General features: G+C 42.6%; 1 protein-coding gene across 1 annotated transcript in view; it reads left to right on the top strand.

Annotated features, from left to right (window-relative positions):
• Positions 1-23,838, top strand: part of SLC27A3 (solute carrier family 27 member 3) — a 161,287-nt gene that overhangs the window by 92,677 nt on the left and 44,772 nt on the right. Inside the window, exon 2 of the mRNA XM_085639361.1 lies at positions 19,563-19,772. Within this exon, the coding sequence (XP_085495487.1) occupies positions 19,563-19,772 (210 nt within the window). The remainder of the gene's footprint in view (positions 1-19,562; positions 19,773-23,838) is intronic.

Here is a 23,838-nt window from a genome sequence, read left to right as displayed (position 1 = left end):
GTGTTGGCTAGCATGCGAGTAGCATCTTGGAATATTTGTGGCCTCAACAATGGCAAGAAAAGAGCTTTATTTGCAAGCATTATTCGACAATTGCATTTAGAAGTAATTTGCTTACAGGAAACTCATGTGCCTTGGAACAGTCGTGACTGTTTAAAAATTCCTGGATTTGATTTGATTGGATGTTCTCGTCAGTCCTCGACGATAAGAGGTGTGGCAATTTTATTGAAGCGTGGGGTGGGATCCTGTGTTAGGACATCGCAAGATAATGGTGGTCGTTGGGTTATTGCTGAGTTGTTAATTAGTGGTGTTTCATTTACTATTTGTTCAGTTTATAGTTCTAATTTTGATGATCCTGAAGTATTAGACTATCTAAATGTTGAGTTAGCACTATGGCCTCATCCTCTTTGCCTCTGTGGCGACCTTAATATTAATCTTGAAGCGGATTTTAATATCTGCGATAGCCGGCTAAGGTACGTAGGTAAGAAACCGAGAGTGTTCAGGTCACTACAAGCATTAGTCCAAGAACATTCCTTGACTGATCTCTGGTATCATCATTTTAGAGTCTTAGATGGCTACACTTTTTTCTCAGCTCCACACAGGAAAATGGTGCGGCTCGATTACTTTTTTCTTTCCGATCAGTATCAAGATCGCACCTCGATTTCAGTCCTACCCCGTATTATTTCAGACCACAATGCGGTGCTCATTACCTTCACTTTGAATGGAATTATCAAACCCGTTAAAGTGTGGACCTTCGAGAGAAAGCTTTTGACAGATCAGACATATCTAGATCATATGAGGCCCTGGCTGTACGAATTTTTAAATATTAATAGGGATTCAGCCACTAGCAGTATTGTTTGGGACACATTGAAAGCTGCAACTCGTGGCGAAACTAAAAGCTTTTCATTTTTTCGTCAAAAAAATGTTCAGGATCAGATTAAGTCCAGGATACAAGCTCTATCTGTTGCAGAAACTCAGCTTGTCAATGCGATTAGGGATGGTCGGGATTTATCTTATAGTCAAACTCAGGTAGCCATCATTAGAGCATCTTTGCTTGAATTTTTTGGACAAGACCTTGCAGCAAAATACCTTCAGTATCGCTCAACGATGTTTGAATTTGGTGAGCAATCAGGTAAGGTTCTTGCTAAACGATTACAACAACGAGCTACAGCTAACCGTATTTTCAAGATACAGGATAGTCGCGGAAACATTCAGGATAATCCAGAATCTGTTTTATCGGTTTTTTTTGAGTTCTATAAATCTTTATATACAGAAGAAATTAGGGATCGAGATTTAGATCATGATATCACTACCTTTCTATCGGATATCAACACTCTTAGAGTTTCAGAGCAAGAGAATGCTGTCCTGGCGGCACCCATAGAGTGGGTTGAGGTCGAAGCCGCACTGAATGCACTGGCAAATGGCAAAGCTGCAGGTCCGGACGGGATTCCGCTGGAATTTTATAAAATATTCCGGCTCGAGATCCGCGATGATTTCCTGAAAGTATTAAGAGAGGCACAACTAGGTCATATACCAGATTCTTGGTGCAATACAACCATAATTCTTTTCAAGAAGAAGGACAAACCAGAGCTGGATCCTGCTTCGTTTCGTCCGATCTCATTAATCAACACCGATAACAAAATATTTGCAAAAATTTTGGCAACAAGGCTAGCACGGGTGATAACTCCATTAGTCTCTATTCGGCAACACGGATTTATCCCTGGTAGGGACACGACGGATCACGTCCGTCGGGTTATTGCACTATTAGACTGGGCCCAGGCTTCGGGCTCCCCCTTTGGGGCGATCCTGCTGGACGCCGAAAAGGCGTTTGACAGGGTCGCCTGGGGGTTTCTCTGGCGGGTCCTACATTGGAAGGGGGTCTGTTCTAATTTTACTCATGCTTTGCAATCTTTATATATAACGCCTTGTGCAAGTTTATCCATATCTGGAAAGAGCTCTAGTTCTTTTCCAATTAGTAGGGGTACTCGACAGGGTTGTCCCTGTTCCCCCCTTCTATTTGCTCTATATATAGACCCATTTCTCAGTAAACTTGAACTCTGCCCAAACATAGCTCGGGTTAAAAACGATACAGTTGATTTTAAAGCTTTAGCATATGCAGACGACATTTTAGTGGTTACGTCAGATGTGTCCACTTCATTCTCAGCAATAAAAACTGCAGCTCAATACTATGGTCAGTACTCGGGCTACAAGCTTAACGCCCAGAAAACTCAGGTAGTTTAAACAACCGCAATGGGCCCCTCTACTGCACCGGTAGTTCACAGTGCTCGTTACCTAGGGATAGAAATCACAGCCGCAACTGAAAGTTTGCCTGATAAGAATATCTTACCCATCATTGATAAAGTTAATTTTACGTTATGCAGACTAGATAAGTTACATCTGTCCTTGTTTGGTAGGCGTAATGTTTTAAAGATGCTGATACTCCCGAAATTTTTATACCTATTTAGGACTATTCCCCTAGAATTTGCACAGCTCAGCATCGTTCGGGCCGAAAGATGCTGTAACAGGTTTTTATGGGGTTATCGTCAGCCTCGAAGGGCCGCAAAATGGATGCAGCTCCCAATGGATAGAGGGGGGTGGTCTGTTCCCAACCTGCTTCTATACAGTTGGTCAGCGTTTATTCAATATCTTGCCGTTCCATTGTTTGGGGACAGAGCAAAACTTCCTCCATGTAGGTCACCATCTATTTTTGAGATCGGGCTAGGACATGCTGCCAAAGGGATATTAACCTCAATTCTTGAGCCCAGCTACTACAAAAAGACTAAGTTCAAAGTTATTATCTCCATGTATTCAATATGGAGGAAGGTTCGTCGTAGCTGGCCAATTACTAATATAAATTTTTATACCCCCTTGTCAGCAGCCAGAATGCTTCCGTCAATTTTTCAAGATAACGTTACAATAAGGTGGCAGGCCGCAGGTATTAAGACAATAGGGGATATGGCATACGAAGGTAATATGGCCACTTTTCTTTCCTTGAAAGAAAAGTTTTCATTAGATATTCATCATTTTTTTAAATACTTGCAGGTCCGCAGTTGTCTGCTTAAACTTCTATCCAATACCCCAACATTATTCTGTAGGAACACACTTATGGATTTAATTCTTAAAAACTCAAGAATTGGACCAATTTATAGAAACTTACTTTTAGTCTTTCCTGATGATTTATTGAAATCTAAGGCTAAACTGGAGGTCAAATTTTGTAAGCCGGATATTGATATAGCTCTGGCCTTAGATCTCTCTGCCAAGGTTCTAATCTCTGGGAGCTTACGTTCCCAAAGTTATATGGCCCTTTACGACCTTTATTACACCCCAGCTAAAATACATAAATGGGGTGGTAGCGGTGGCCACAGCTGCCCTAGATGCGGTTTAATAGCGACTGATGATGTCCATATGTTCTTTTCCTGCCCCAAATTGGCCCAATTCGTTCAAGAAGTTCAAACATTTATTACTGTTAGCCTTAAAATCCCATTGGTTTTATCAGCTGAATTAGTTATCATGGGTTGTGAAACTGATACATCATTGAATAGAACGAGCCATGTCATCGCTTTTATATATATTGCTATGTCGCAAATCAGATTATGCATCACATCAGAATTGAAAAATTCTGCCGCCCCAACCTTTATGATTTGGAAAGCAAGGATCCTAGCACTCCATAGGCTGGAGTCAGCCGTTTTTTCACGGGGGGGCAGAAGAAGGCGGGAAAGGGGCACATTAACATGGGCCCCATTCACACATTGGTTGGAAGGCTAAGTGAAATTTAACTGGCCCATGTAACGTTAATTTGACTTTGTTCTATTCTTGGTAATATTGCTAATGCCAAAAAAAAAAAAAAAAAAAAAAGGGGGAAAAAAAAAAAATGATGAAATGTACTGTTTTTCTTTTTCTGCTCTTTAACTATTGTTAAATAACGGGGGACTGCTTGTCCCAAACCTCTGTAATAGATTCTATTGTTTTTTAACAAGATTATATTAATTCTTTGTGTTTTCAAGCGAATAAAAAAAAAAATTAAAAAAAAAAAAAAAAAAGGATTTCTTTGTCTCGATCATTAAGGCAGTCATTCAACCATAGTTGAAGCAAGCACAGTTTCATGTGCCACATTTTAGAGTATCGTCTTAAACCATTGTAAATCATGATTCCTAAAGCGTGAAATTAAATTTTTCTTTTTTTTAAAAAGTGGCACCTGTGTGTGATTTTAAAGATCCTTCAAAAACTAATCAAATCAGTGCGTAACTGGTTATTGCATTTTCTTTCCCACTGTACTTATTATACTCTATATGTACCGCAATAGTAAATCAGTTTCTTAACATAACCAGAAGGATAATAATGGATATATTTAATCCCATGTGATCTGATATTGTGTTTAACCGCTTACTTTTACTTTTCAAAAAGAGAGCAAATCTTGGTGTACTCTTTCTGAAGTACATGGTTATTAATTTGGAGGCACTTTTTGTGATCAAAAGATAATTCTACCAGTCTTCCAAGCATGGACTCTGAGTCTGTCATCAGTCATGAGGTCACTGCGCTTGTGGGTCTCACTCTGATCTGGTATGAACCGCTTCCGTCCTGGCAGTACGGTCTTCCATTTACTGGGCTTGTTTAATGGATTGCCGTCTTTTAAAAATTGTTTATTGGATCTCATTTTTTAAGCATTCCTTCTGGGTTTTTTCTGAGGGAGGATGGAATTGCAAATCTTTATAATTGCCACAGGCTACTAATAGTGCTGGGATCAGGCAGGGTGTTGTTAAATTCCACCACTCATTTCGTGCCATTTTCTGCACTGGTATGCATTCTTGTTGAGTGTGATGTCTGTGGGCCACAAGACCAAATAGAGTCCGTATGGGATATTCTTCCGTGCTGTCCTGACTATTTTTTTGTCCCTGCATTTGATTTTTCCGTCTATTGGGATTGCCTCCCAGAACAAGCTAATGGTTGCTCCACCTCTATATTTGTTACTCACCCAGTGGGGAGCTGGGCTCTGCTGGATTGGGGGTGTACACAGAGTGAACCCCACCAATAGTGCAGGGTGGCTAATATCCCCTCACCAGGCTTTGGGGAGTTGACTGTAGAGGGCCACAAGTGGTTTCACCGGTACTCTTAGAAGAGATATCTGCAGATCCCAGATAGACCCCAAGCAGCGGCCCATAAACAGGATTCTTTGCTTAGCACGGAGTGCATGTGGTTGACTGCGCTTGCATTAAGTGTGGAGGGGATAGACCAGATATGATGGAACCCAAGAAGGTGGTTCCATACAGCATGGTAATAGCCATTCCCCAGTCCTTTCCTGTAGAGCAAACCTATGAAGCCTGCCCCTTGGACACCCAAAAGTAGTCTCCTTTCTGTCTGGTTTCTAGGCGGCTGTAAACATCCAGCTTGGAGATTTGCTGAAACTAAGAATTTGAAACCGATTTTGCTGTGCTTGCTGCCCTGTCCCCAGATCCCCATATCTGCCCAGTTGTGGTTTACCACTGCTGTGGAGTTCATAACCGTATGAAGCTCAGTACACATTCCAGTGGCCATAACTGGCCCTCTCCTTTGTGTTGAGCTGAGAGATGTCTGCAAACAAAAGAGATTATTCTCAACAAGAAGTCAGCACTGCCACTCTCTCATCTATAACCCTGTTGCCCATTTGGTGCTATCCCTCTCGTCCACTGATAATATACACGGCTTCGATTGATTCGGTGAATGGTCTTTTAAACTGGCGAGCCTTGTGAATTAACAGAAGTATCAGACAGCTGCACTCTGAGGTTTGGACCCAGTTTAATCCTTGTAAATCAATATGTGGTGTGCTACGGAAGTATACCTTATGACCCGGAATACCATATAATTAGTACCAACTCTACCTTCATTCTGAAGGGAATCCTTAATTTACGATAAGACTATAGCGGCAGGGAAAGGGACACCTTCCCTGTGCCGAGAGGGCTGAGAGGATTTTTCACGTTGGAGTATATCCTCTTGTGTTTCTACACAAAATCACAAAAAATACTCCACAAGACCATGGGACGGTCAAAAAATGAGACCGGGAAGTTACAAATGTGAAGACATGAGCCTATACCCACCAGGTAGTGGGGAAGGAAAGGGTTCCTTTTGTTTTAGTTACCCTCACACACCCTAGTGGTGTCATGCTTCATCATCGGGTCACCCTGACGCCTAAAAGTCAGGGTGGGCTCGACCATATTCCAGGGAGCTCTTAGTGAGAATATTGGCCAGGGGGAGATCGAGATTAAAAATCCTCAGACAGATCCCGGTGTCCCTTTATTGGTGGTTCTGTCAGGGATATGAAAAATGAATAAAAAGGGTCAATGGGAGTGTTATGGTCCTATGACCCTAGTGCCAACATGTTTCTGTCCAGTGAAGGCCGTGTAGGTCCCGGACTTTCTTCAGGGCAGAGAAGCAAATCCTCCCTGGAAAAAGCAGTTGAAAGGAAGTCCCTATCCTGCCATTAAGTAAGGGCAGACAGCTGCTCCTTACATCCCAGTTCACAGATAATTAATCTGATAATAGGTTATTTTTCCATCTATGAAGACAAAAGAGAAGACGCAACAAAATAATCATAGTGCATCAATGTATAACTGACAAGTAGCTTCCCAATTGTGTATGTGCTTGCCCATGCGCCTGTGTCAATGAGCCAGGTGAGCGTGTAATACACAACAATAAACACACCATTTGGTATCTGACAATATTAATCCATATCTTTACCACACCCTGCTAGGTGGCGACATAACTCGCATTCTGTCGCTATCCACGTACCTGTGCGTGCACAGTCTCTGTACAATAACCTTGTGTCACTCGCAAAGCTGCTAACAAATGTCGTGGTTAAACATACACTCACACCATTCATCCTTAGTATTATATGTTAACCCTAGTTGGGAGGGGAATTACGTCACTTGGGACCTCCAGAGGTAATGGGGTAGCCCTTTAGTCACATTCTGTATTGTAGAACAGATGCCATAAGAGGTGGAGAACATGCCCAGCGGGAGGGAAGAAAAACAAACAAACATACCGGCATCAGTGTAAAGCCCAAATATCAGAGGAACCAATTGTTACAGCACGTACCTGTGTTTGTTGGTAAAAGTGTGTCTTTTTACTTACTGCATCAAGGGTCCTGCCCTGCAGCATAACCTAGTAGGTCTGGGTCCCCGGGCTTGGGGACCAAGCTATGGTGAACAATCCTGTTTGAATTGATAATGGGACGCAAAATTCAAACACTGTCGACTTTATTGACAACAGTGCCAACGGATGAAGAGCGCTCGAGAAATGAACCCAAGAAGTAGAGCAACTTCAACCAAGAAGAAATACCTTCAATAACTTAAGCAACAAAGAACGAGCAGCTTTCAATGACTTAAGCACCAGGACGGATATCATCATCAAACCAGCCGACAAAGGTGATGCCACAGTTATCCAGAGTACCAGCGCCTACAGAACAGCCTACTTGAATCTTTTGGCTGATAAGTACTACAGGAAGATCAATAGAGACCCAACATCACGCATCAGGAAAACTATACGCACATTGACAACAGACACTCTAGACAGAGACTGGATCACGAAAAAAATAGCACGACTTCCTCAATCCAGACGACCCCAGGGTGCCTTTGTTTTATACAAAACCCAAGATACACAAAGGCAGAGTACCACCCCCTGGTAGACCAATCGTCTCGGGTATAGGTTCTCTTCTTGAACCTTTATCAAAATATGCCGACTGGTTTCTACGCCCATTGGTCACACGTATAAAATTATACGTGCAAGATACCAAGCACCTTCTCAATCTGTTATCTGAGATTGAATACGACCCATCAGAGAACACCATAGTCTGTCTAGACATGGAAGCACTGTACACCAGCATCCCACAGGAGGAGAGTATCCGCGTAATTAAAGACATTCTCAAAAAGGAGGATTGGCAATGGGAGGCACCACTCTGTTGGGTTATTACCTTGATGCGTCTTGCCTTGACTGAGAATTTCCTCAAATTCGAAGAACAAATGTATCTACAAGTCCATGGAACTCTATGGGGAGCACTTTTGCGCCGAGCCTAGCATGCCTTTACATGGGACACTTTGAAGACCAATACATCTGGCCCATGAACTCTTACACTGAGAACATCTGTAAGATGTATAGATACATTGATGATATCCTTATCATTTAGAAGGGGGACAAATCCAACCTCAATAACTTGTCTAGTTGGATCCACCAACTTAATCCACACCTCAACTTTACTAGGAGGGACTTTGGTCAGCTCACTATACACCAAGCCCACGGGCAGAAACAGATTGTTATGTTTTGACTGCGCACATCTGCTTTCCCTCAAGGAAAACGTACCTGTTAGTTCGTTCTTGAGGGTTTGCAGAAATTGCGCTGACCTTAAAGATTACAAAAAAGTGTCAGAAATACTAACCACAAAACTGAGACAAAAAGAATATCCACAGAAAATCATAGAAAGGGCAAAGAAAAGGGCACGTAACACCCCCATGGAGGTACTCCTAGAAACCCATCAGAAGACACAAACAGACCACATGATGTGCGTTACGGCATACAATTCTTCGTTCAACGACAATAAAAAGATCATAAATAAGAAATGGTCTATCCTAACAAACTTACTTTGAGAAACCCATGTTCTCATTCAGGAGAAATAAGAGCCTGAGGGACACATTGATCCATACTGACACACAGAAACCTAAGACCACAAATCAAACGACACTATGGAATAACCCACCAGTCATGGGACACTACCCCTGCGGGTCATATGTGGTATGCACCCTCACTGAACATACTAAAAGTATTGACCTTGGCTTACCATACCCTTGGGAACAGAGGATACAAACAAATTGTAGCACCAAAAATGTTGTGTACCTTATTAAATGTCTGTGCAATTTATTGTACATACGCATGACCAGCAGGAAGATCAAGGTGCGCATATGCGAGCATGGGAGCATGATAAAGCGAGCAGTGACGGTAACAAAACTCACCGCTCACTACCTGGAGAAAGGACACAGACACTGATATCAAGTGGACTATTATTGAAAAAGTGAAGGGAGTAGCCAATCTGTCCAACAGGTTACTAGAATGCTAGCAACGGTGGATGTATCACTTGAGGACCCACGAAACTGGCCTGAATGATTCCATACCTTGGAATCAGTTGAATAGGAAATAATCAGGATGGGACGTCTTGTAGACGGTGCCCTGTGTTTGCAACACTATCTCATTTGGTTATAGTTCCATGTACACAAGTGAGGGTCAGCCTCTTACAATAAGCTATAATAGCCCATCTTACATTAACATCTAACCCCACACTGGGATATCAGTATGGACTGATCATGGTCCATCAAGGACACAATTCCGTTTTGTTTGAAAACACAATGCCTTATTTTCAAATGACAGCATTCCCCTTTGATGTACCATTTACAGACCCATACCTTGTCACGTGGCACGTCATTATATGGGTTCTATTCTCGAGCGCTCTTCACCCGTTAGCGCTGTTGTCAATAAAGTTGGCAGTGTTTGAATTTCACGTCCCTTAACAAATTCAAACATAATCGTTCACCATAGCTTGGTGCTTCTCGTATTTTTATTTTCATGTACACTCACTGCAGTTTTCAAATGCTCATTTTATCCCTCTTTTATGATGCTATGGAAATTGTACCACAACGAGATGGAAACGTGGCTTTAGGTCATACTAACTGGTACTACATTTCCCAGCAAGCTTCAAACACGCATTCACTACGCGACGCGCAACTGCAAACGACCTCCCACTCAGAGAGGGCGGGCCTGCAGACTGAGTCTCCCGCACTGATCTGGTGTATTTATACTTGGATTCCCGGTTACTCAGAGCACAAGCCTGGGGAGCCAGACCTTCTAGGTTATGCTGCGGGGCAGGACCCTTGATGCAGTAAGTAAAAAGACACGCTTTTACCACCAAACACAGGTACGTGCTGCAACAATTGGTTCTGCTGATATTTGGGCTTTACACTGATGCCGGTATGTTTGTTTGTTTTTCTTCCCTCCCGCTGGGCATGTTCTCCACCTCTTTTGGCATCTGTTCTACAATACAGAGTGTGACTAAAGGGCTACCCCATTACCTCTGGAGGTCGCCAGTGACGTAATTCCCCTCCCAACTAGGGGTAAGATGTAATACTAAGGATGAATGGTGTGAGTGTATGTTCAACCATGACGTTTGTTAGCAGCTTTGCGCTGTTTGATGTGAGTGACACTAGGTTATTGCACAGAGACTGAGCGCGCACATGTACGTGGATAGCGACAGAATGCGAGTTATGTCGCCACCACACGATATTTTGCCACCTAGCAGGGTGTGGTAAAGATATGGAATAATATTATCCGATACCAAATGGTGTGTTTATTATTGTGTATTGCACGCTCGTCTGGCTCATTGACACAGGCGCATGGGCAAGCACATACATAATTGGGAAGCTATGTGTCAGTTATACGTTGATTCACTATGATTATTTTGTTGTGTCTTCTCTTTTGTCTTCACAGATGGAAAAATAACCTATTATCAGATTAATTATCTGTGTACTTGGATGTAAGGAACAGCTATCTGCCCTTACTTAATAGCAGGATAGGGACTTCCTTTCAGCTGCTTTTTCCAGGGAGGATTTGCTTCTCTGCCCTGAAGAAAGTCCGGGACCTACACGGCCTTCACTTGACTGAAACATGTTGGCACTAGGGTCATAGGACCATAACACTCCCATTGACCCTTTTTATTCATTTGTAATATCCCTGACAGAATCACCAATAAAGGGATACTGGGATCTGTCTGAGGATTTTTAATCTCGATCTCCCCCTGGCCAATATTCTCACTAAGAGCTCCCAGGAATATGGTCGAGCCCACCCTGACTTTTAGGCGTCAGGGTGACCCGATGATGAAGCATGACACCACTAGGGTGTGTGAGGGTAACTAAAACAAAAGGAATCCTTTCCTTCCCCACTCCCTGGTGGGTATAGGCTCATGTCTTCACATTTGTAACTTCCCTGTCTCATTCTTTGACCGTCCCATGGTCTCGTGGAGTAACCCTTAAGATACAACATGCCCCCCACCACCGAAACCCTCAACAGCAGGCGTATTGTCTCTCCGGATGAACTTTCTTGCATTTGCTTTGTACTCTGATTGTACTTTGTAGTCGGAACCAATGAAGGCTGTCTGACTCGGACTTTGAGTCTGCAGGTCAAGAGCAAGGCAAAGCTGAACTGCAGCCAGTGTGAGGAACTACTTTAGTGGAACTTAGCATGATGCATTTTGGTACTCCATGCCAGCTGGTTTCACCGAACCCAAAAAGCATCACTGACCCAAATGGAACAGTTGACTGTAGAGATCATTCTGGGAATATTAAATGGCCATGCCTGTTGAGTTTGCACTACCACTGGCGTCTCTCTGTCCTTTGTGAGATCCTTTTTGACGCCGTCCCAAAGGGGCACAAGAGTTTTCTGTTCTACTCTTGGCTGAACCTGGCTGTCCTAATTATAGATCCCTTTTGACTACATCCCTGAAATCTACTATTGCATTGATTCTGCTGCTAAAAAGTTCAATGAAATCACCCAAACCTAAACCAGTTCCCCACGGCGCTGGTCAGCTGGTTGAAGTACCTGCCACAGAAAAAATGTACCTTAGCCAGCAGTGTGCAAGATACTGGCCTCTAAAATGTGGTACTCTGGAGCCGCATGCTGTAAGTGTGAAGTCCATTCTCCACAATAGTGGCATTCCGCTGGAACATTGACTATGGGACCAGTTGTAGAAGCTTTTGGTCCCTCCTGAATTGTATCATGGCCCCTGTGTCACAGATTGCCCCAACCCCCACATCCTTAGTGTCTCTGTTAACTGTACCGTCAAACTGTGACTGACAACCAGTTTCTACCGGTAACCAGAAGTCTCCCTTTTTGTGAGTAGAGTACCCCAGCTTACATTTGAGCCGTGTATTGTTTTGTGTAAAGCAGCCTGGCCCCAGACTCTGAGAAAAATCTTGGCACTATGAACTGCTGTGAGACTGGTAGACCGGAGAGGCGTGCTATGGCCAATTGGATGCTTTGATCCTTCTGTTGGCACCTAGAGTCACTGGGAAGCAGAGTCTACAGAAGCATCACTCAAGACATCCAGGAGACTGCAGAAGACATGTAGTCTCCAGCTGTATTGCTTCTGATTTGAAACAATAGGACACAACTAAACCCAGCACTCCCAAGAGAAGGTGAATATGCTGCTACACCTTTAAATAACACATGCAACTTAGCACTCGCAAAAGACGAGGCAATAAAAGCAGACCCAGCCCCCTCCTAAGAAGAGGCAAGAAGACAGATTCAGGTGCATTTTAAATGAAAAACACAGATTTATGAATCCAATACTTTGAGAAGGAAGGCACAATATATTGGTTAATGCAGACTCCCAAATATCAAGTAACTTGGGCACAAAACCAAAATAACATATGGCATAAATACATGGAGCAGAGGAACTTAGAGATTATATACACAGAGTAAGTAAGAAGAAATACATCACCGATCATTCACTGGACATTTTTGCCAACTCATCTGGAGGAGCCCTTGACAGCCAGGCAGAATTCTCGACCGGGACCCTTAAAGTTCCCTGCGACAACACGTCTGTTACACAGCGAGCTTCCGTCTGGGTGCCAAGATTTCCTGCCTTTAATACCTTTTTTTTCTTTCCAACTAGACCTTTGTCTGTTTCCCAAGTTGACACAGCAAAGTGCCTACATCCCAGCGGGCCGGCATTGCATTTCGTATGAATTCAGATCAGAGGGAGTAGGGGAAGAATCACAGCAAATGCCTTTAATACCTTTTCTCAACCTTAGAAGAAGGTTCTAGAAACCTCGCCCGCTTTCTTCTGTTACGAATAAACGAGCTGACTGTACTGGTCGGTGTCAAGGTAAAGACGGAAGCTTGCCAGGCCCCTGTATTTTGACTCCGAGACAGAGCTGTACATTCCAGACATTTCTCTGGCAACAACAATCTCTGCCCTGAAAGGTACCAAGCACGCATCCCACACATGTTCCAGTTGACTCTGCACGGTGAGGAGCGAAAAACAAGTGAAGAGTGAAAACATCCCCTTCCCGCCCTGCAACTGCGTGCGGGCACAGAAAGCAACTACACAATATGGAGTCAGCACAGAAAATGGAATCCGTTATACAAGATGGATTCAATGGTCAATATATTGTTCTTAATAACATTAAACCGGCTCATAAAACAGAGAAACCAGTGTTATTGCAGTTCTAGTATCTTTCTGTGCTGGTGCGATAGAACTGTTTGGGGGTTACACCTTCGCCACAGAAGGTGCTTGGACTTCTTTCTTTCCTGTGCTCTATTGTTCTGCTTTCTATACCAGCAGAGTGCAGCTAGACCTGCACAGTTTTAAACATTGGGCTCTCTGATGAACAGTCTTCCGCACTTGGAGTGACAAGATTTTGAAAGCTAAAAACTAGAACATTTAAAAATGATAGAAGAAGGCCTACAAATGTACATCAGTCGCAGGACACAGAATAACTAAAATGACCATGACCACCAACTTCTAAATCGCAGACAAGGTGCTAAGGAAAATACATTAAATGCAACCTTCAAACACCAAGTCATCTGTGTTAATGTAATAATTTTCTAGAAATGACTGCCTAACTAATCGTGCAGTGGAACACACACAAACGTGCCTACTCTGTGTTCAGTCAACTCTCTGAAATCCAGGACATGTGCTAAATTTACTGAAATCTGCTGGGACATGTGGTGAAAAACTAGGACTGTCCCAGCAACTCGGGGACACCTGATCAACCAGTTACCCTATCCACAGTGTATCTGAGTTCAACCTGCTGATTGCCTAATAAAGTAGACCTTGACACCTCCCACACTATACTCCTGACAAATCATGCCCCAAGCAAGCATACTTGACATCGGCAAGGAGTAACGTTCTACCCAAAGGAATGAAACACCAGACACATATGACCAGTTAGTCAGTCGATCAATCATGTTTCTTGTTGTAAAACGCGACTACTCACCTGTAAGGGTCTTAAGGCGCTGGGGGTCGTTCAGCGGCTTAGTCGAAGGGTCTTGAGGTCCTTCTTCAATTGAGGCAGCAGCGGTGATTGCCTGAGAAGAAAAGGCAGGGATTTCCAGGTCCATGCAGGGAGGTAGGAGAAGGATCTTCCTCCAGCCGTGGCCTTGCGGATCTGTGGGATGGTGGCCAGTACCAGTTGAGCGGAGATTTTCTGGCAGAAGTGTAGAAGAAGAGGCTGTGGTTGAGGTCACCCAAGAACTCCCAGATTAAACACAGACTTCCCCAGGTGTTCTAAAACCACACACCCATGAGTCTCATCTTCCAACAGCCTATATTAGAGTGCCATCCGAATAAACACCTGCGTGTAGAATTTTATAACAATGTGCGGCCAATTGTTGCCTTTTTATTCCTGCTTTTCAGTGCAAAAGAGTAGAGCAATCTCTCTCTCTCTCACTCTCTCACTCTCTATCTCTCTATCACTCTATCACTCTCTCAAACTTTCTCATCTTCCTATTCTCACACAGTCATTTTCCCGCTCATTCTTCCACTTTCCAGTTCACTATCGTTGACTTGCCTGCTTCACGTCTACTGCCCATTCTCTCTTGTTCTCCTTCTGCTCTCTTTCGCTTCTACTCCCATTATTCATTTACACTGGAATTCACCCACTCTCATGTTCTGAAGTGATGCCTAGGTTCTGCTCCCTCTTTATCTCCGTTTTGCTAAATTCTAGCAGAATCTGAATAATTGTATTGTAGAACATATATAGTGCCTCATAGTCATGAGCAGGACATGAAGCGCTCTAATTAACATTGGGATCCTTAACACCCTTATGCTACATCTTGGGTGGTACAGAGAGTCTTGTTTTTCTGTTAATCGTGGATGTGTATTCCTTGCTGTCAAGTTGACCACTATTTTAAGTAAGCTCACGAACGATAATCCATACTTGGGGTAGATCAGGAACCACTTGAAAGGTGTATAATCCTTCCGTCATTGTTGGGAAACTACGAGGCGCCATGACGATGATGCAGAACAGTATACAATAGATACTGGAGAAAGCGCACTATAATTTTTTAAAACTTTTTTTATAAAGAAATAATTAGTTGTATTTGCTCTCAAGTGCCCTTGGAGGGTTCTATCTATGCAACACAACAAGGTAAAATTGATTTGTGGGGGCCAACGTAAAGGTTGATGGATGATTGAAAGAGATTGCATTGTGTGGATGAGCAGCGATGGGGATAGTTGAGGTGTCAATCGATTTAGAAACATAAAAAAGACAGGTGGTCATCCCGAAGCACAGGTCCTAAGATGATGGTGTAACTCTGGAATAGAACATTTCCGAAAGGAGAGAGAACTTTGAGGCAAAAACTGTCTCCAAAGGTGTCCTTCCATATATATTTAGCTTACTTTTTTTTTCATTTTTGACATAAGCAAGAAATGTTGTACGTAATGGCAGGACAGTGCGTACAATAGATGATTTTGTGACAGTTTGTCGATGAAAACAAAATGACTAATTACCCCTATGGTGTGCTCTCAAGGTAGACATGTTTAAATTTTTAGTTAAGATGTTTTTGGGAATTCATCATCTCCAATCTTCTGTAGTTGCTATTTAGACTGGTTTCAAAGTCTTCATGGGTGGGGCAAGTAGGGTTATCTTGGTGTAGACGTTCCAATGATTGGGTCTAAAAGATATAGAGAACCTGGAAGTTGCGCATGGTGGTTTTAGTGTGAATAGTAAGATCTGGTGTGTGACCCTCGGATTCCTGGAAGGTGTGTAGCAAGTCAAGATGTTACTGAAGTGGTGTGCAGAAAAGTGTCGAGTGAATACTAGTGAAGGCTGAGGGATGAGCAGTGCAGGAGGGAAGGACGGGGAGTGATATATCGGTCCAGGGTGACAAACTGTTGAGACCGAACAAAAAAATGTTATCAAAACACATGGACTTTTTGATGGATTGTCCCTTTACAAAGAGGTGAGATGGTTCTCAAGGCCTGCTGCTCCCAGGCGACAATGTGGGGGTCAGCTGCCCACAGAAACTGGGTGGAAATTATTAACAGAAATGTAGAGCATAGCAGGACAACAATATGTAGGAAGGGACAATGAAGGGAGGAGGAGTTGGCAGCCGTGCAAGCTGTTCACACAAGTGAAGCAAGGAGCCCTTCTAGAGAGCGACACATAAGGAGGGAATCTTAAGAGAGCTCAGTTACACATTAGCAAGGCTGAGAAAAGAGGACACTGGAGCAGAGCTATAGGGACAAATCCTCTTGTCCACCGACATGGTTGTCTACAACGAGAAGCTTCCTCACCATAGCAAGCATCCCCAGGTTTGTCATTTCCCGACAGGGGGTCAGCTTCCTCTCATGGCCCTCCATCAGAAACATCAATCTAAGCCACTCTCTCTCAATGGCGTCCAGTTAAAATCCCCATGCAGTCGCCTGTCTGGTGTGAACATGAAAGGAGCCAGACATGCTCTGAATAAGGTGGCCTTTGTCTCTCGAAACAGCACAATGTCGCTGCCTGTGATTAATGTATTTCTGTCTTTCTCTGCCATTCCTTATTGATTATTTCATTTTTATTTCTGCTCCGCCCTATCGCTTTTTTCCGTCATGCATTATTCCTATTTCTTATTTTTTTCCTTTTTTTATTCTCCGTTTTGAACTTTCTTTCTTGACAATTACTCTTACCTTTTTATTTCTGTGTGTTTCCTATTCTTTCTCTGTTCTTACCCTGGACAATTCTTATGTAAAAAGGACCAAGCCGTACCGATTTATAGATAAACATTGGACAAGCATTGGTGACTTGAACATTCGCTTACATATCTCTCTACATGTGCGTCAATGAAAAAGAATATTGATTTGTCATTTGATTGTTCTTATGTTTTATGTTAATTATTGTATACTTTACTTTTTAGGCTTCGCATTAGCCAAGAGCCTTTGATTTCACTAAAATTCTTTATATATTACACTCATGTATGGGAACTTTTAGCCAGCCCTCTTCACCCACAACAGCATGAACGTATTCACTGCTCTTTCATAAGGATCGCATCCTCAAACAAAGTCGTTTCCGTCATTGCCACGAGCTACAATGGCATTGTGTGCTTTTTTGAGGCCAAAAAATAGTTCTGCTTTTACTCAGTGTTCTTATATTGACAAAGTACTGGCAGCACTTCCACGAAGTTGACAAAACTAACCCAGCATTGACAAAGCAAAAAGGCTGGCAGTCAACGACAGACAAATATTTGGCTTTTTAAGTGGCTGTTGTCTTCTGTTATTTTGGTTCGTAAAAGCTTGCCTCTTTGTAAAGTTGATGAATTGGTTGCTTTTATTACTGAATTATGGTGTTTGTTAATACATTTTTATAAGTAAAAATGCTAGTTTTGTCAATGCACTGACTCTGATATTTTTTTGTGGGTACCTGATCCCATTTCTGGTGCACCAGCCACTAAATGCAACGCCTAATTTAGGCCTAAATAAGCATTAACATATTTTGCCTCCCAGATCTGTGATTAATTCACCCTTGCATCCACTCTTAGTCCAATTCCAGTCAGCCATGTTTGGCCCGTTGGGAGTGAACTAGGGATGTCGAATGAACTTTCTCGCCTGCATCTTGTAGTGTCTCGATCTTTGCGGAGTGTGTTGTCTGGGTGGAAGCGTGATATTGCAGTTTCGGCCAGATACTCAAGTGCACATTTCAGGAATTATCTGGTTAGACCTCACAGGTGTGATGGATCTACGTGTGAATGGCAGCTGTGTCCTGCAAGAAGAGTGTCCTGATGTGTTAAACTATGATATCAAAAAGGATTCGAAAATAACACAGGAAATCTATGCTTATTTTTTTGACCAAATATATTTGTTTGTTTAATCGTAGTTACTTGTTTTTTAAATTAAGAGTGATGTTGATATTGAAATCTGTATCCGTGTCCTTGGGCTGGCAATTGCCTTAGCATTCAGTGTAACAACAGTACCGGTGTGTTTTGTTGGCTGGTAATTTTCTATGAAGCTATGAATAACATGCTAGTCAATTTCCAGTTAAGCATTCCCTTCCCATGCTACTCCGATATTTACATCAATATGTATTTGTCTAGTAATTCTAAAGAGGACAACAAATGTATGACTAGGCGACAGTCGTAATTTAACAAGATGCTCTATCCGGAATGGATCTGCCAGTAACCATTCAATTCATGACTCCCCTTTTCCGGAAGAAGCTAAAACCCACCCATATTAGTTTAAAACAATATAAAAAAAACTCTGTGTGCTCCAGTAATATATGTACGTATGAGCTATTGGCAGTGCCCAAACATTGCTAAACGGTAGCTGAGCACTGTATGGGGTCCAAGGCAACCATGTAGTCAGTGAGGGATTTGGAGAGCGCAGAAGTGGACTGTTACCTCGTTGTTGATAGTGTTTGTAAATAGGTAAGTCTAAAGCTCTTTTGAAATTGGAGTAGGGTTGGGGCAGGCTTGATGGATCTAGGGATGTGTTCCATATCCGTGGTGCATATTGCCTAGTTTATTCTCTTTTTACACTTCTTTGCCTCCAGTTTGATGTGTCCTGGGTGTCTGGTGTGCCAAGAGCCCCTGGAAGTGGTGACCTAGTCAGCCAGATGGACATGACCTCCAGTTGTCTCGACTTAGAGGATGACTCAGCTGGTTTGGAGAGTTCGTGGGCCAGCGAGCCAATGAAGTGACTATAGTTCCAGCTGGGTGTAGGTAATGTGGGCATATTTCTTCAAGCCCGTGCTTAGGAAAGATATCTGTAAGGGGGGCAGTGTAGAGTGTGGAAGGCTGTGGTGCAAGGCATTACCACAATCAAGATGCAAAAATGAAAGTGCTTGAATGGCAGTTCTGAAATTTCTTTTTTGGAGAATGGTTTTTCTTTCTTCACTTGAGAGAGCTAGTACCAGACCTTCTTGGTGATGTGTTTATTGAGGATGAGGTCTGTGTTCTAGGTGAATCCTAGTGGATTCTTGGTTGTTGAAAGTTGGGGTTCAAATCCTTCCAGATTCATATCCTTGAAACAGGTTTGGGTTAATTGTTTGTTGGTTTTGGTCAACAGTAGGAATTTTGTGGCAGTGGGACTAAACTTCATGCAGACGATAGCCATTCAGGTCTGGATGAGATGCAGGCAGCGTTTGAGACATTGGATGTCTGGGGAGGTGGAGGCTTTCAAACACAGTTTTATCTCGTTGGTCTCGGTGAATTTTAATGTGGTTATTTGTAAGTAGAGTCCCTTAGGTCTCCACATAGAGGTTGATCGTGATTTGGGTTACGTTGGAACCTAAGGGGACTATATAGTTAGTGTTGTGGATCTCCAGAAACCTAGCGATGACCTTAGGAACAAACTAGTGTAGGTTGAATTCTATAATGAGTGAAGGACATTGTCAGTGAATCCCAAATATCTCCAATTTCAGAAGGCTGTAAGCAGTGATCAAGAGTTTGCCCCTTTTGTGATCTATGTAACCAAAACTGCAAACTGATCTACCTGTTCAGACATTGACTAGCAGGTTTACAAAACGCGTGAACCCAATAGTGGTGTTTGAATTTCTCTTTATCTTGTCTTGCAGATTTGGTTGATGCCGTGCAGGATGTTTTACCAGAGCTTAAGGAGATGGGGATCCAAGTTTGGGTGATGGGAAAGGGATCCTATCCACCCGAGATGACTAGCCTGTTGCAAATGATGGAGGACGCCTCTGAGGAACCAGTCCCTGCTCATCTGTCAACCCCTAGCAACTTGCTGTCCACTTTCATCTACATCTTCACTTCTGGCACCACAGGTGATATTTGATTTGCATATGTATTTGTTTGAATAATGCTTAACCCACAATGCTGTATGCTTCTACAAAAATGGGTGACGTTTAGTTGTGTTTAAGAACAGGCCATAATTTAGCAATATTTTGTCCTTCCCTTGCACAAAGGTAAGGGAAGATAATGGTGGTCTTCTTTGAACCTCTTCAGCGGACTCTCAGATCGTGAGAAGTAAGCTGTGTGGGAGCTGGCAAAGGTGCTAGAAGAAAACACGAGAAGATGTTTAACCTTCGGCACTTCTCCAGAGTGGCACCTGAGATGGAAAAAGCCACAGACCTAAAAACCCCAGCAAATACTAGAATAGAAAATCAACAATGGAGCAGTAAAAATAATGAAAAAATGACAAAAACAATACTTTGGGAGCAGAATTCTGAAACGGAGAAACTTGCGACATAATTTGGCAATGAATGGAACTATGGATTGAGACATTAAAACAAGTAGTAGTAGTATTAATTGCCTTATAAATGGGTTTGTGCTGCTCTGTGACCCAAAGCAATTGTCTGCCATCTTAGTTTGGGATAGGTCGAGGTAGGGAAGTTTGTTTCCTCATCTTGAATTGGAAATTGATATACCTCCGCCAGAGCAACGGGGTCAATCTAGAGGTTGATCGATAGATAGGTGCTCTACTCTGCAGTATTTCAAGGCACAGCAAGAGTCCCCATCTCATGTTCGTGCTCTTTCCATGTCAAACTGCTCGCCCCTCTTTTTCTTCACCTTACATTCCTTCCCCATCATCTGGAACAGAAAGCGACCCTGCCACAAGAGAATCGTCTCCGAATAGGGGGTTTAAGAACTGCCAACACCAAGCATGAGATGGAGGCTGTTGAAGCATGAGGAAAACGACATCACAACCTCTAGAAGACACCAGCAGGGTTTGCGGAGAGTGCAGACTGTACTAGGGCTTGCCTGTATACTCTGCAAGAGGGCAGAAAGGCAGCTCCTAATGGGCAAACCGGAAGGAACTGCATGGTGAATGCGGTCATGTAAAGCAGACCAAACACATTTTTAAACACCATAGGGCATGCATGTAGACATTGGCAACAGGCTCACAAACCGAACACAAACACTATCGTTTTCAATGTACCAAAAATAAAAGGTAGGCAGCCTGATGTTCTATGCAAAGATGTCCATGACCTCATACTCCTGTTGGAAGAGTACAGTTGAAAGAGTGAGCAGTGGTTTAACGAGGCTTGAACATGGGCTGATGTAAACTATTTAGCTTGAAACGCATACAACATGGGTGTATTTGCCATCTAGCAGGCCGCTGTATGCATGCAGTTGGTGGTTTTGGAAATACAAAACCATAAACGTTTGGTGACACATTTATAGGAGTTCTTCTGGATGGACAAGACTGTGACAAAAAGCGAACCTGATCTCCATCCTTGCAGATCGGACTGGAACGTAATTTGGTATTCGCAGATGCTAGCATGCATCTCCAAGTTCACTACATAGTAATAGACTCTTAGGGTCTCTGAGAAGAGGAAGTAGAGAAAGCTCCTGAAATTTCAGTACAGTTCAAAAAGGAAGAACTTCAGGATGCAATCCATAAATATATAAAAGGAAATACCTGTAGCTAAATCCACTTGTTGTTCAAGATATTTCTGCAGAATGGAGGAGGAGGACCTTCCAGTTGGCCTCTGGAGTGTCCGAAAACAACATGAGCATTGTTGGAGTATTTGTGTGTTTTACTAAGGCTGACTGCCAGAGGTAATCTTGTGTGGAAACCTCTGAAACTGAAAAAGTTTTGGGAACCTCCCCCTTATTTTCGGCCCCCCACTCGACAGATAACCCGAAGCTGTCCAGGATGGAGCTGAGGGAAGAAAGAGTACCTTTCTTGAAAAGTTTCATGAAGATTTGTCAAAAGGAGCCAAAGGTATTAGCAAACCAATAACGCCATTTCCTAAGGAAAGGTAGTCTTATAACTATACCTACAGAGTAGCAACGTGTGTGTGTGTGTGTGTGTGTGTGTGCGTGCGCACCACCTGGTGTTTGGAAGTCTTTCACTTTACGGACTCCCGCATTAGACTACGTTGACCAGCATGCACCTGGACATAGAGAAGCACGAGATGCAATATTCTTTTTAAACAGAGGCGGGGTTGTAACATCCAGCCAATGAGAGTGGCTATACGACCGTCACAGGACATCAAATGACCCCCAGGTGAGAAGCTCTGTTTGGAAACCGGCACTGAAGAAAGCTTACCGGCTGAAACGCGTCTGCCAAGCGTTTCCTGAACATTTGCAGCTTTTGTGCTTTTCTAACTATTTGGAATAAATCCTCTTTGTGTACCCCAGCATATGTCGGCCTCATTCTTCGTGTGGAGTGAGGATTGGACTTATATATATATATATATATATATATATATATATATATATATATATCTCCATGGTTTAATTTTTTTGTTCTGGTGTTAGCCAAGACCTTTAAATTTAGCAAAAAAAAAAAGATGTATGTATATACTCAGACTGGATAGTAAGACACCACAGGGCTTGAAGGCTAGTGAAGATTTTTTTACCTGTCTATGACTGTGTGTGTATACATTGATGTATTTCATTTCTGTAAATCTCTGCTGCCTCTTGAATGTAACCCATTATCAAATAAGTTTTTTAAATATATTTGTTGTTTTTAATTCTGTGCATTAACTGTGGGTAATAGAAATTATTCTTCCATTTTTCCCACTGTATTTGTTTACATGCCTTCAATCACGGCTGTGATAGGATGTAAATTGGTTTTCTTTGCACAGCACATTTTTGCACTTTATTTAAAAAAAACCCACCTCACAAGATCTAGGCCCACTTGGGCAAGACACCTGACATTCCTTAGATGCATTGTGCAAATAAGGCTGAGTGACGTAGAATGTTGTCCCCGTTTTTGTTGACATTCACCAGTGGCATTTATAACTGGTGTCCTCGACATACGCTCAAAATGATTATGCTGACCATTTAAGGTGTCATTGGTTTCAATGAGCATAACATTTTAACAGAGGTAGACTGTTTTTAGCATTTTATACGATATTTTATCAATGCTATGCTTCTATCCATACACATGTATATTTATATATTTATTTATGTATTTATATATTTATTGGTGTATATTTACTTTGTCTGGCAACTCTTTTGCACTTTGATATTATATCACAGTACTGTATTATATTGCGTTGTTTGTAAAAACGTGGGTACACCCTGCAGTTGTGGGGGTTATCTGTCCTCTATGTCCATGAAACGAGGTGGGAGTGTTTTGCACACACGTCTTTGACGCACTAGCACTTTAAAAACTGAAAAAAACTGACTCTCAGTATACCATGTGATCAAGGCCGCCGCGAGGCTGAAACGCGTAATGGCGATGGTGTATGGGCTTGAAACAGTAAATCTTTGAAAAAGAGCACACTAACCTGGGTCTATCTTCGTCTTTTCGAATTGCAAGTCGACGGAGCAATGGAAATATATATATATATATATATATATATATATATCTACTGGCGGTAGTTATAGTTAGGACCGTGTTTCCATAGGAAATCTCAAAATTCTATTTTGAATAACTTTGGCGCCGGTTGACGAATCTTCGCGAAATTTTCAAAACGAATGGGGCGCTCCGTTCAGCTCCTACCCTGAAAGTCTCAGGGTGATTCGTCAAGCGGGGGCCGAGAAAAAAGGGGGGTCCCAAAACGAGTTTTCACCATGCATTTTTCCATAGGACCTTTAGTCGAAGGTACAGCCCGAACGGCTGAACAGAATAACTTGAAATTTGGCAGAGAGGTAGTCCTCAGGTCAGGGAAGTACCTTTTGCAGGTCTGGTGTCAATCTCTTCAGTATTTCCTGAGAAAATAGCATTTAAATGCATATAAATATCTATACGCGCGCACCGTGCGCGCACGGTGCCGTGCGCGAACGAAATTCTGATTGGTTGTTAGATGTCAGTCGACATTCGAATCGGTCGAAATCAGGAAGTGTCGGCCGCCATTTTGTGTCTCGCACTGAAAAGGAAAGGGGGGAAAAAAGGTGGAAAACGTGAAAAGGGGGCAGGGAAGAGAGTTCCTG

The sequence above is a fragment of the Triturus cristatus genome, chromosome 12, assembly GCF_964204655.1.
Source record: "Triturus cristatus chromosome 12, aTriCri1.1, whole genome shotgun sequence".
NCBI classification, from domain to species: Eukaryota; Metazoa; Chordata; class Amphibia; order Caudata; family Salamandridae; genus Triturus; species Triturus cristatus.
This window is presented reverse-complemented; position numbering and strand designations above follow the sequence as displayed.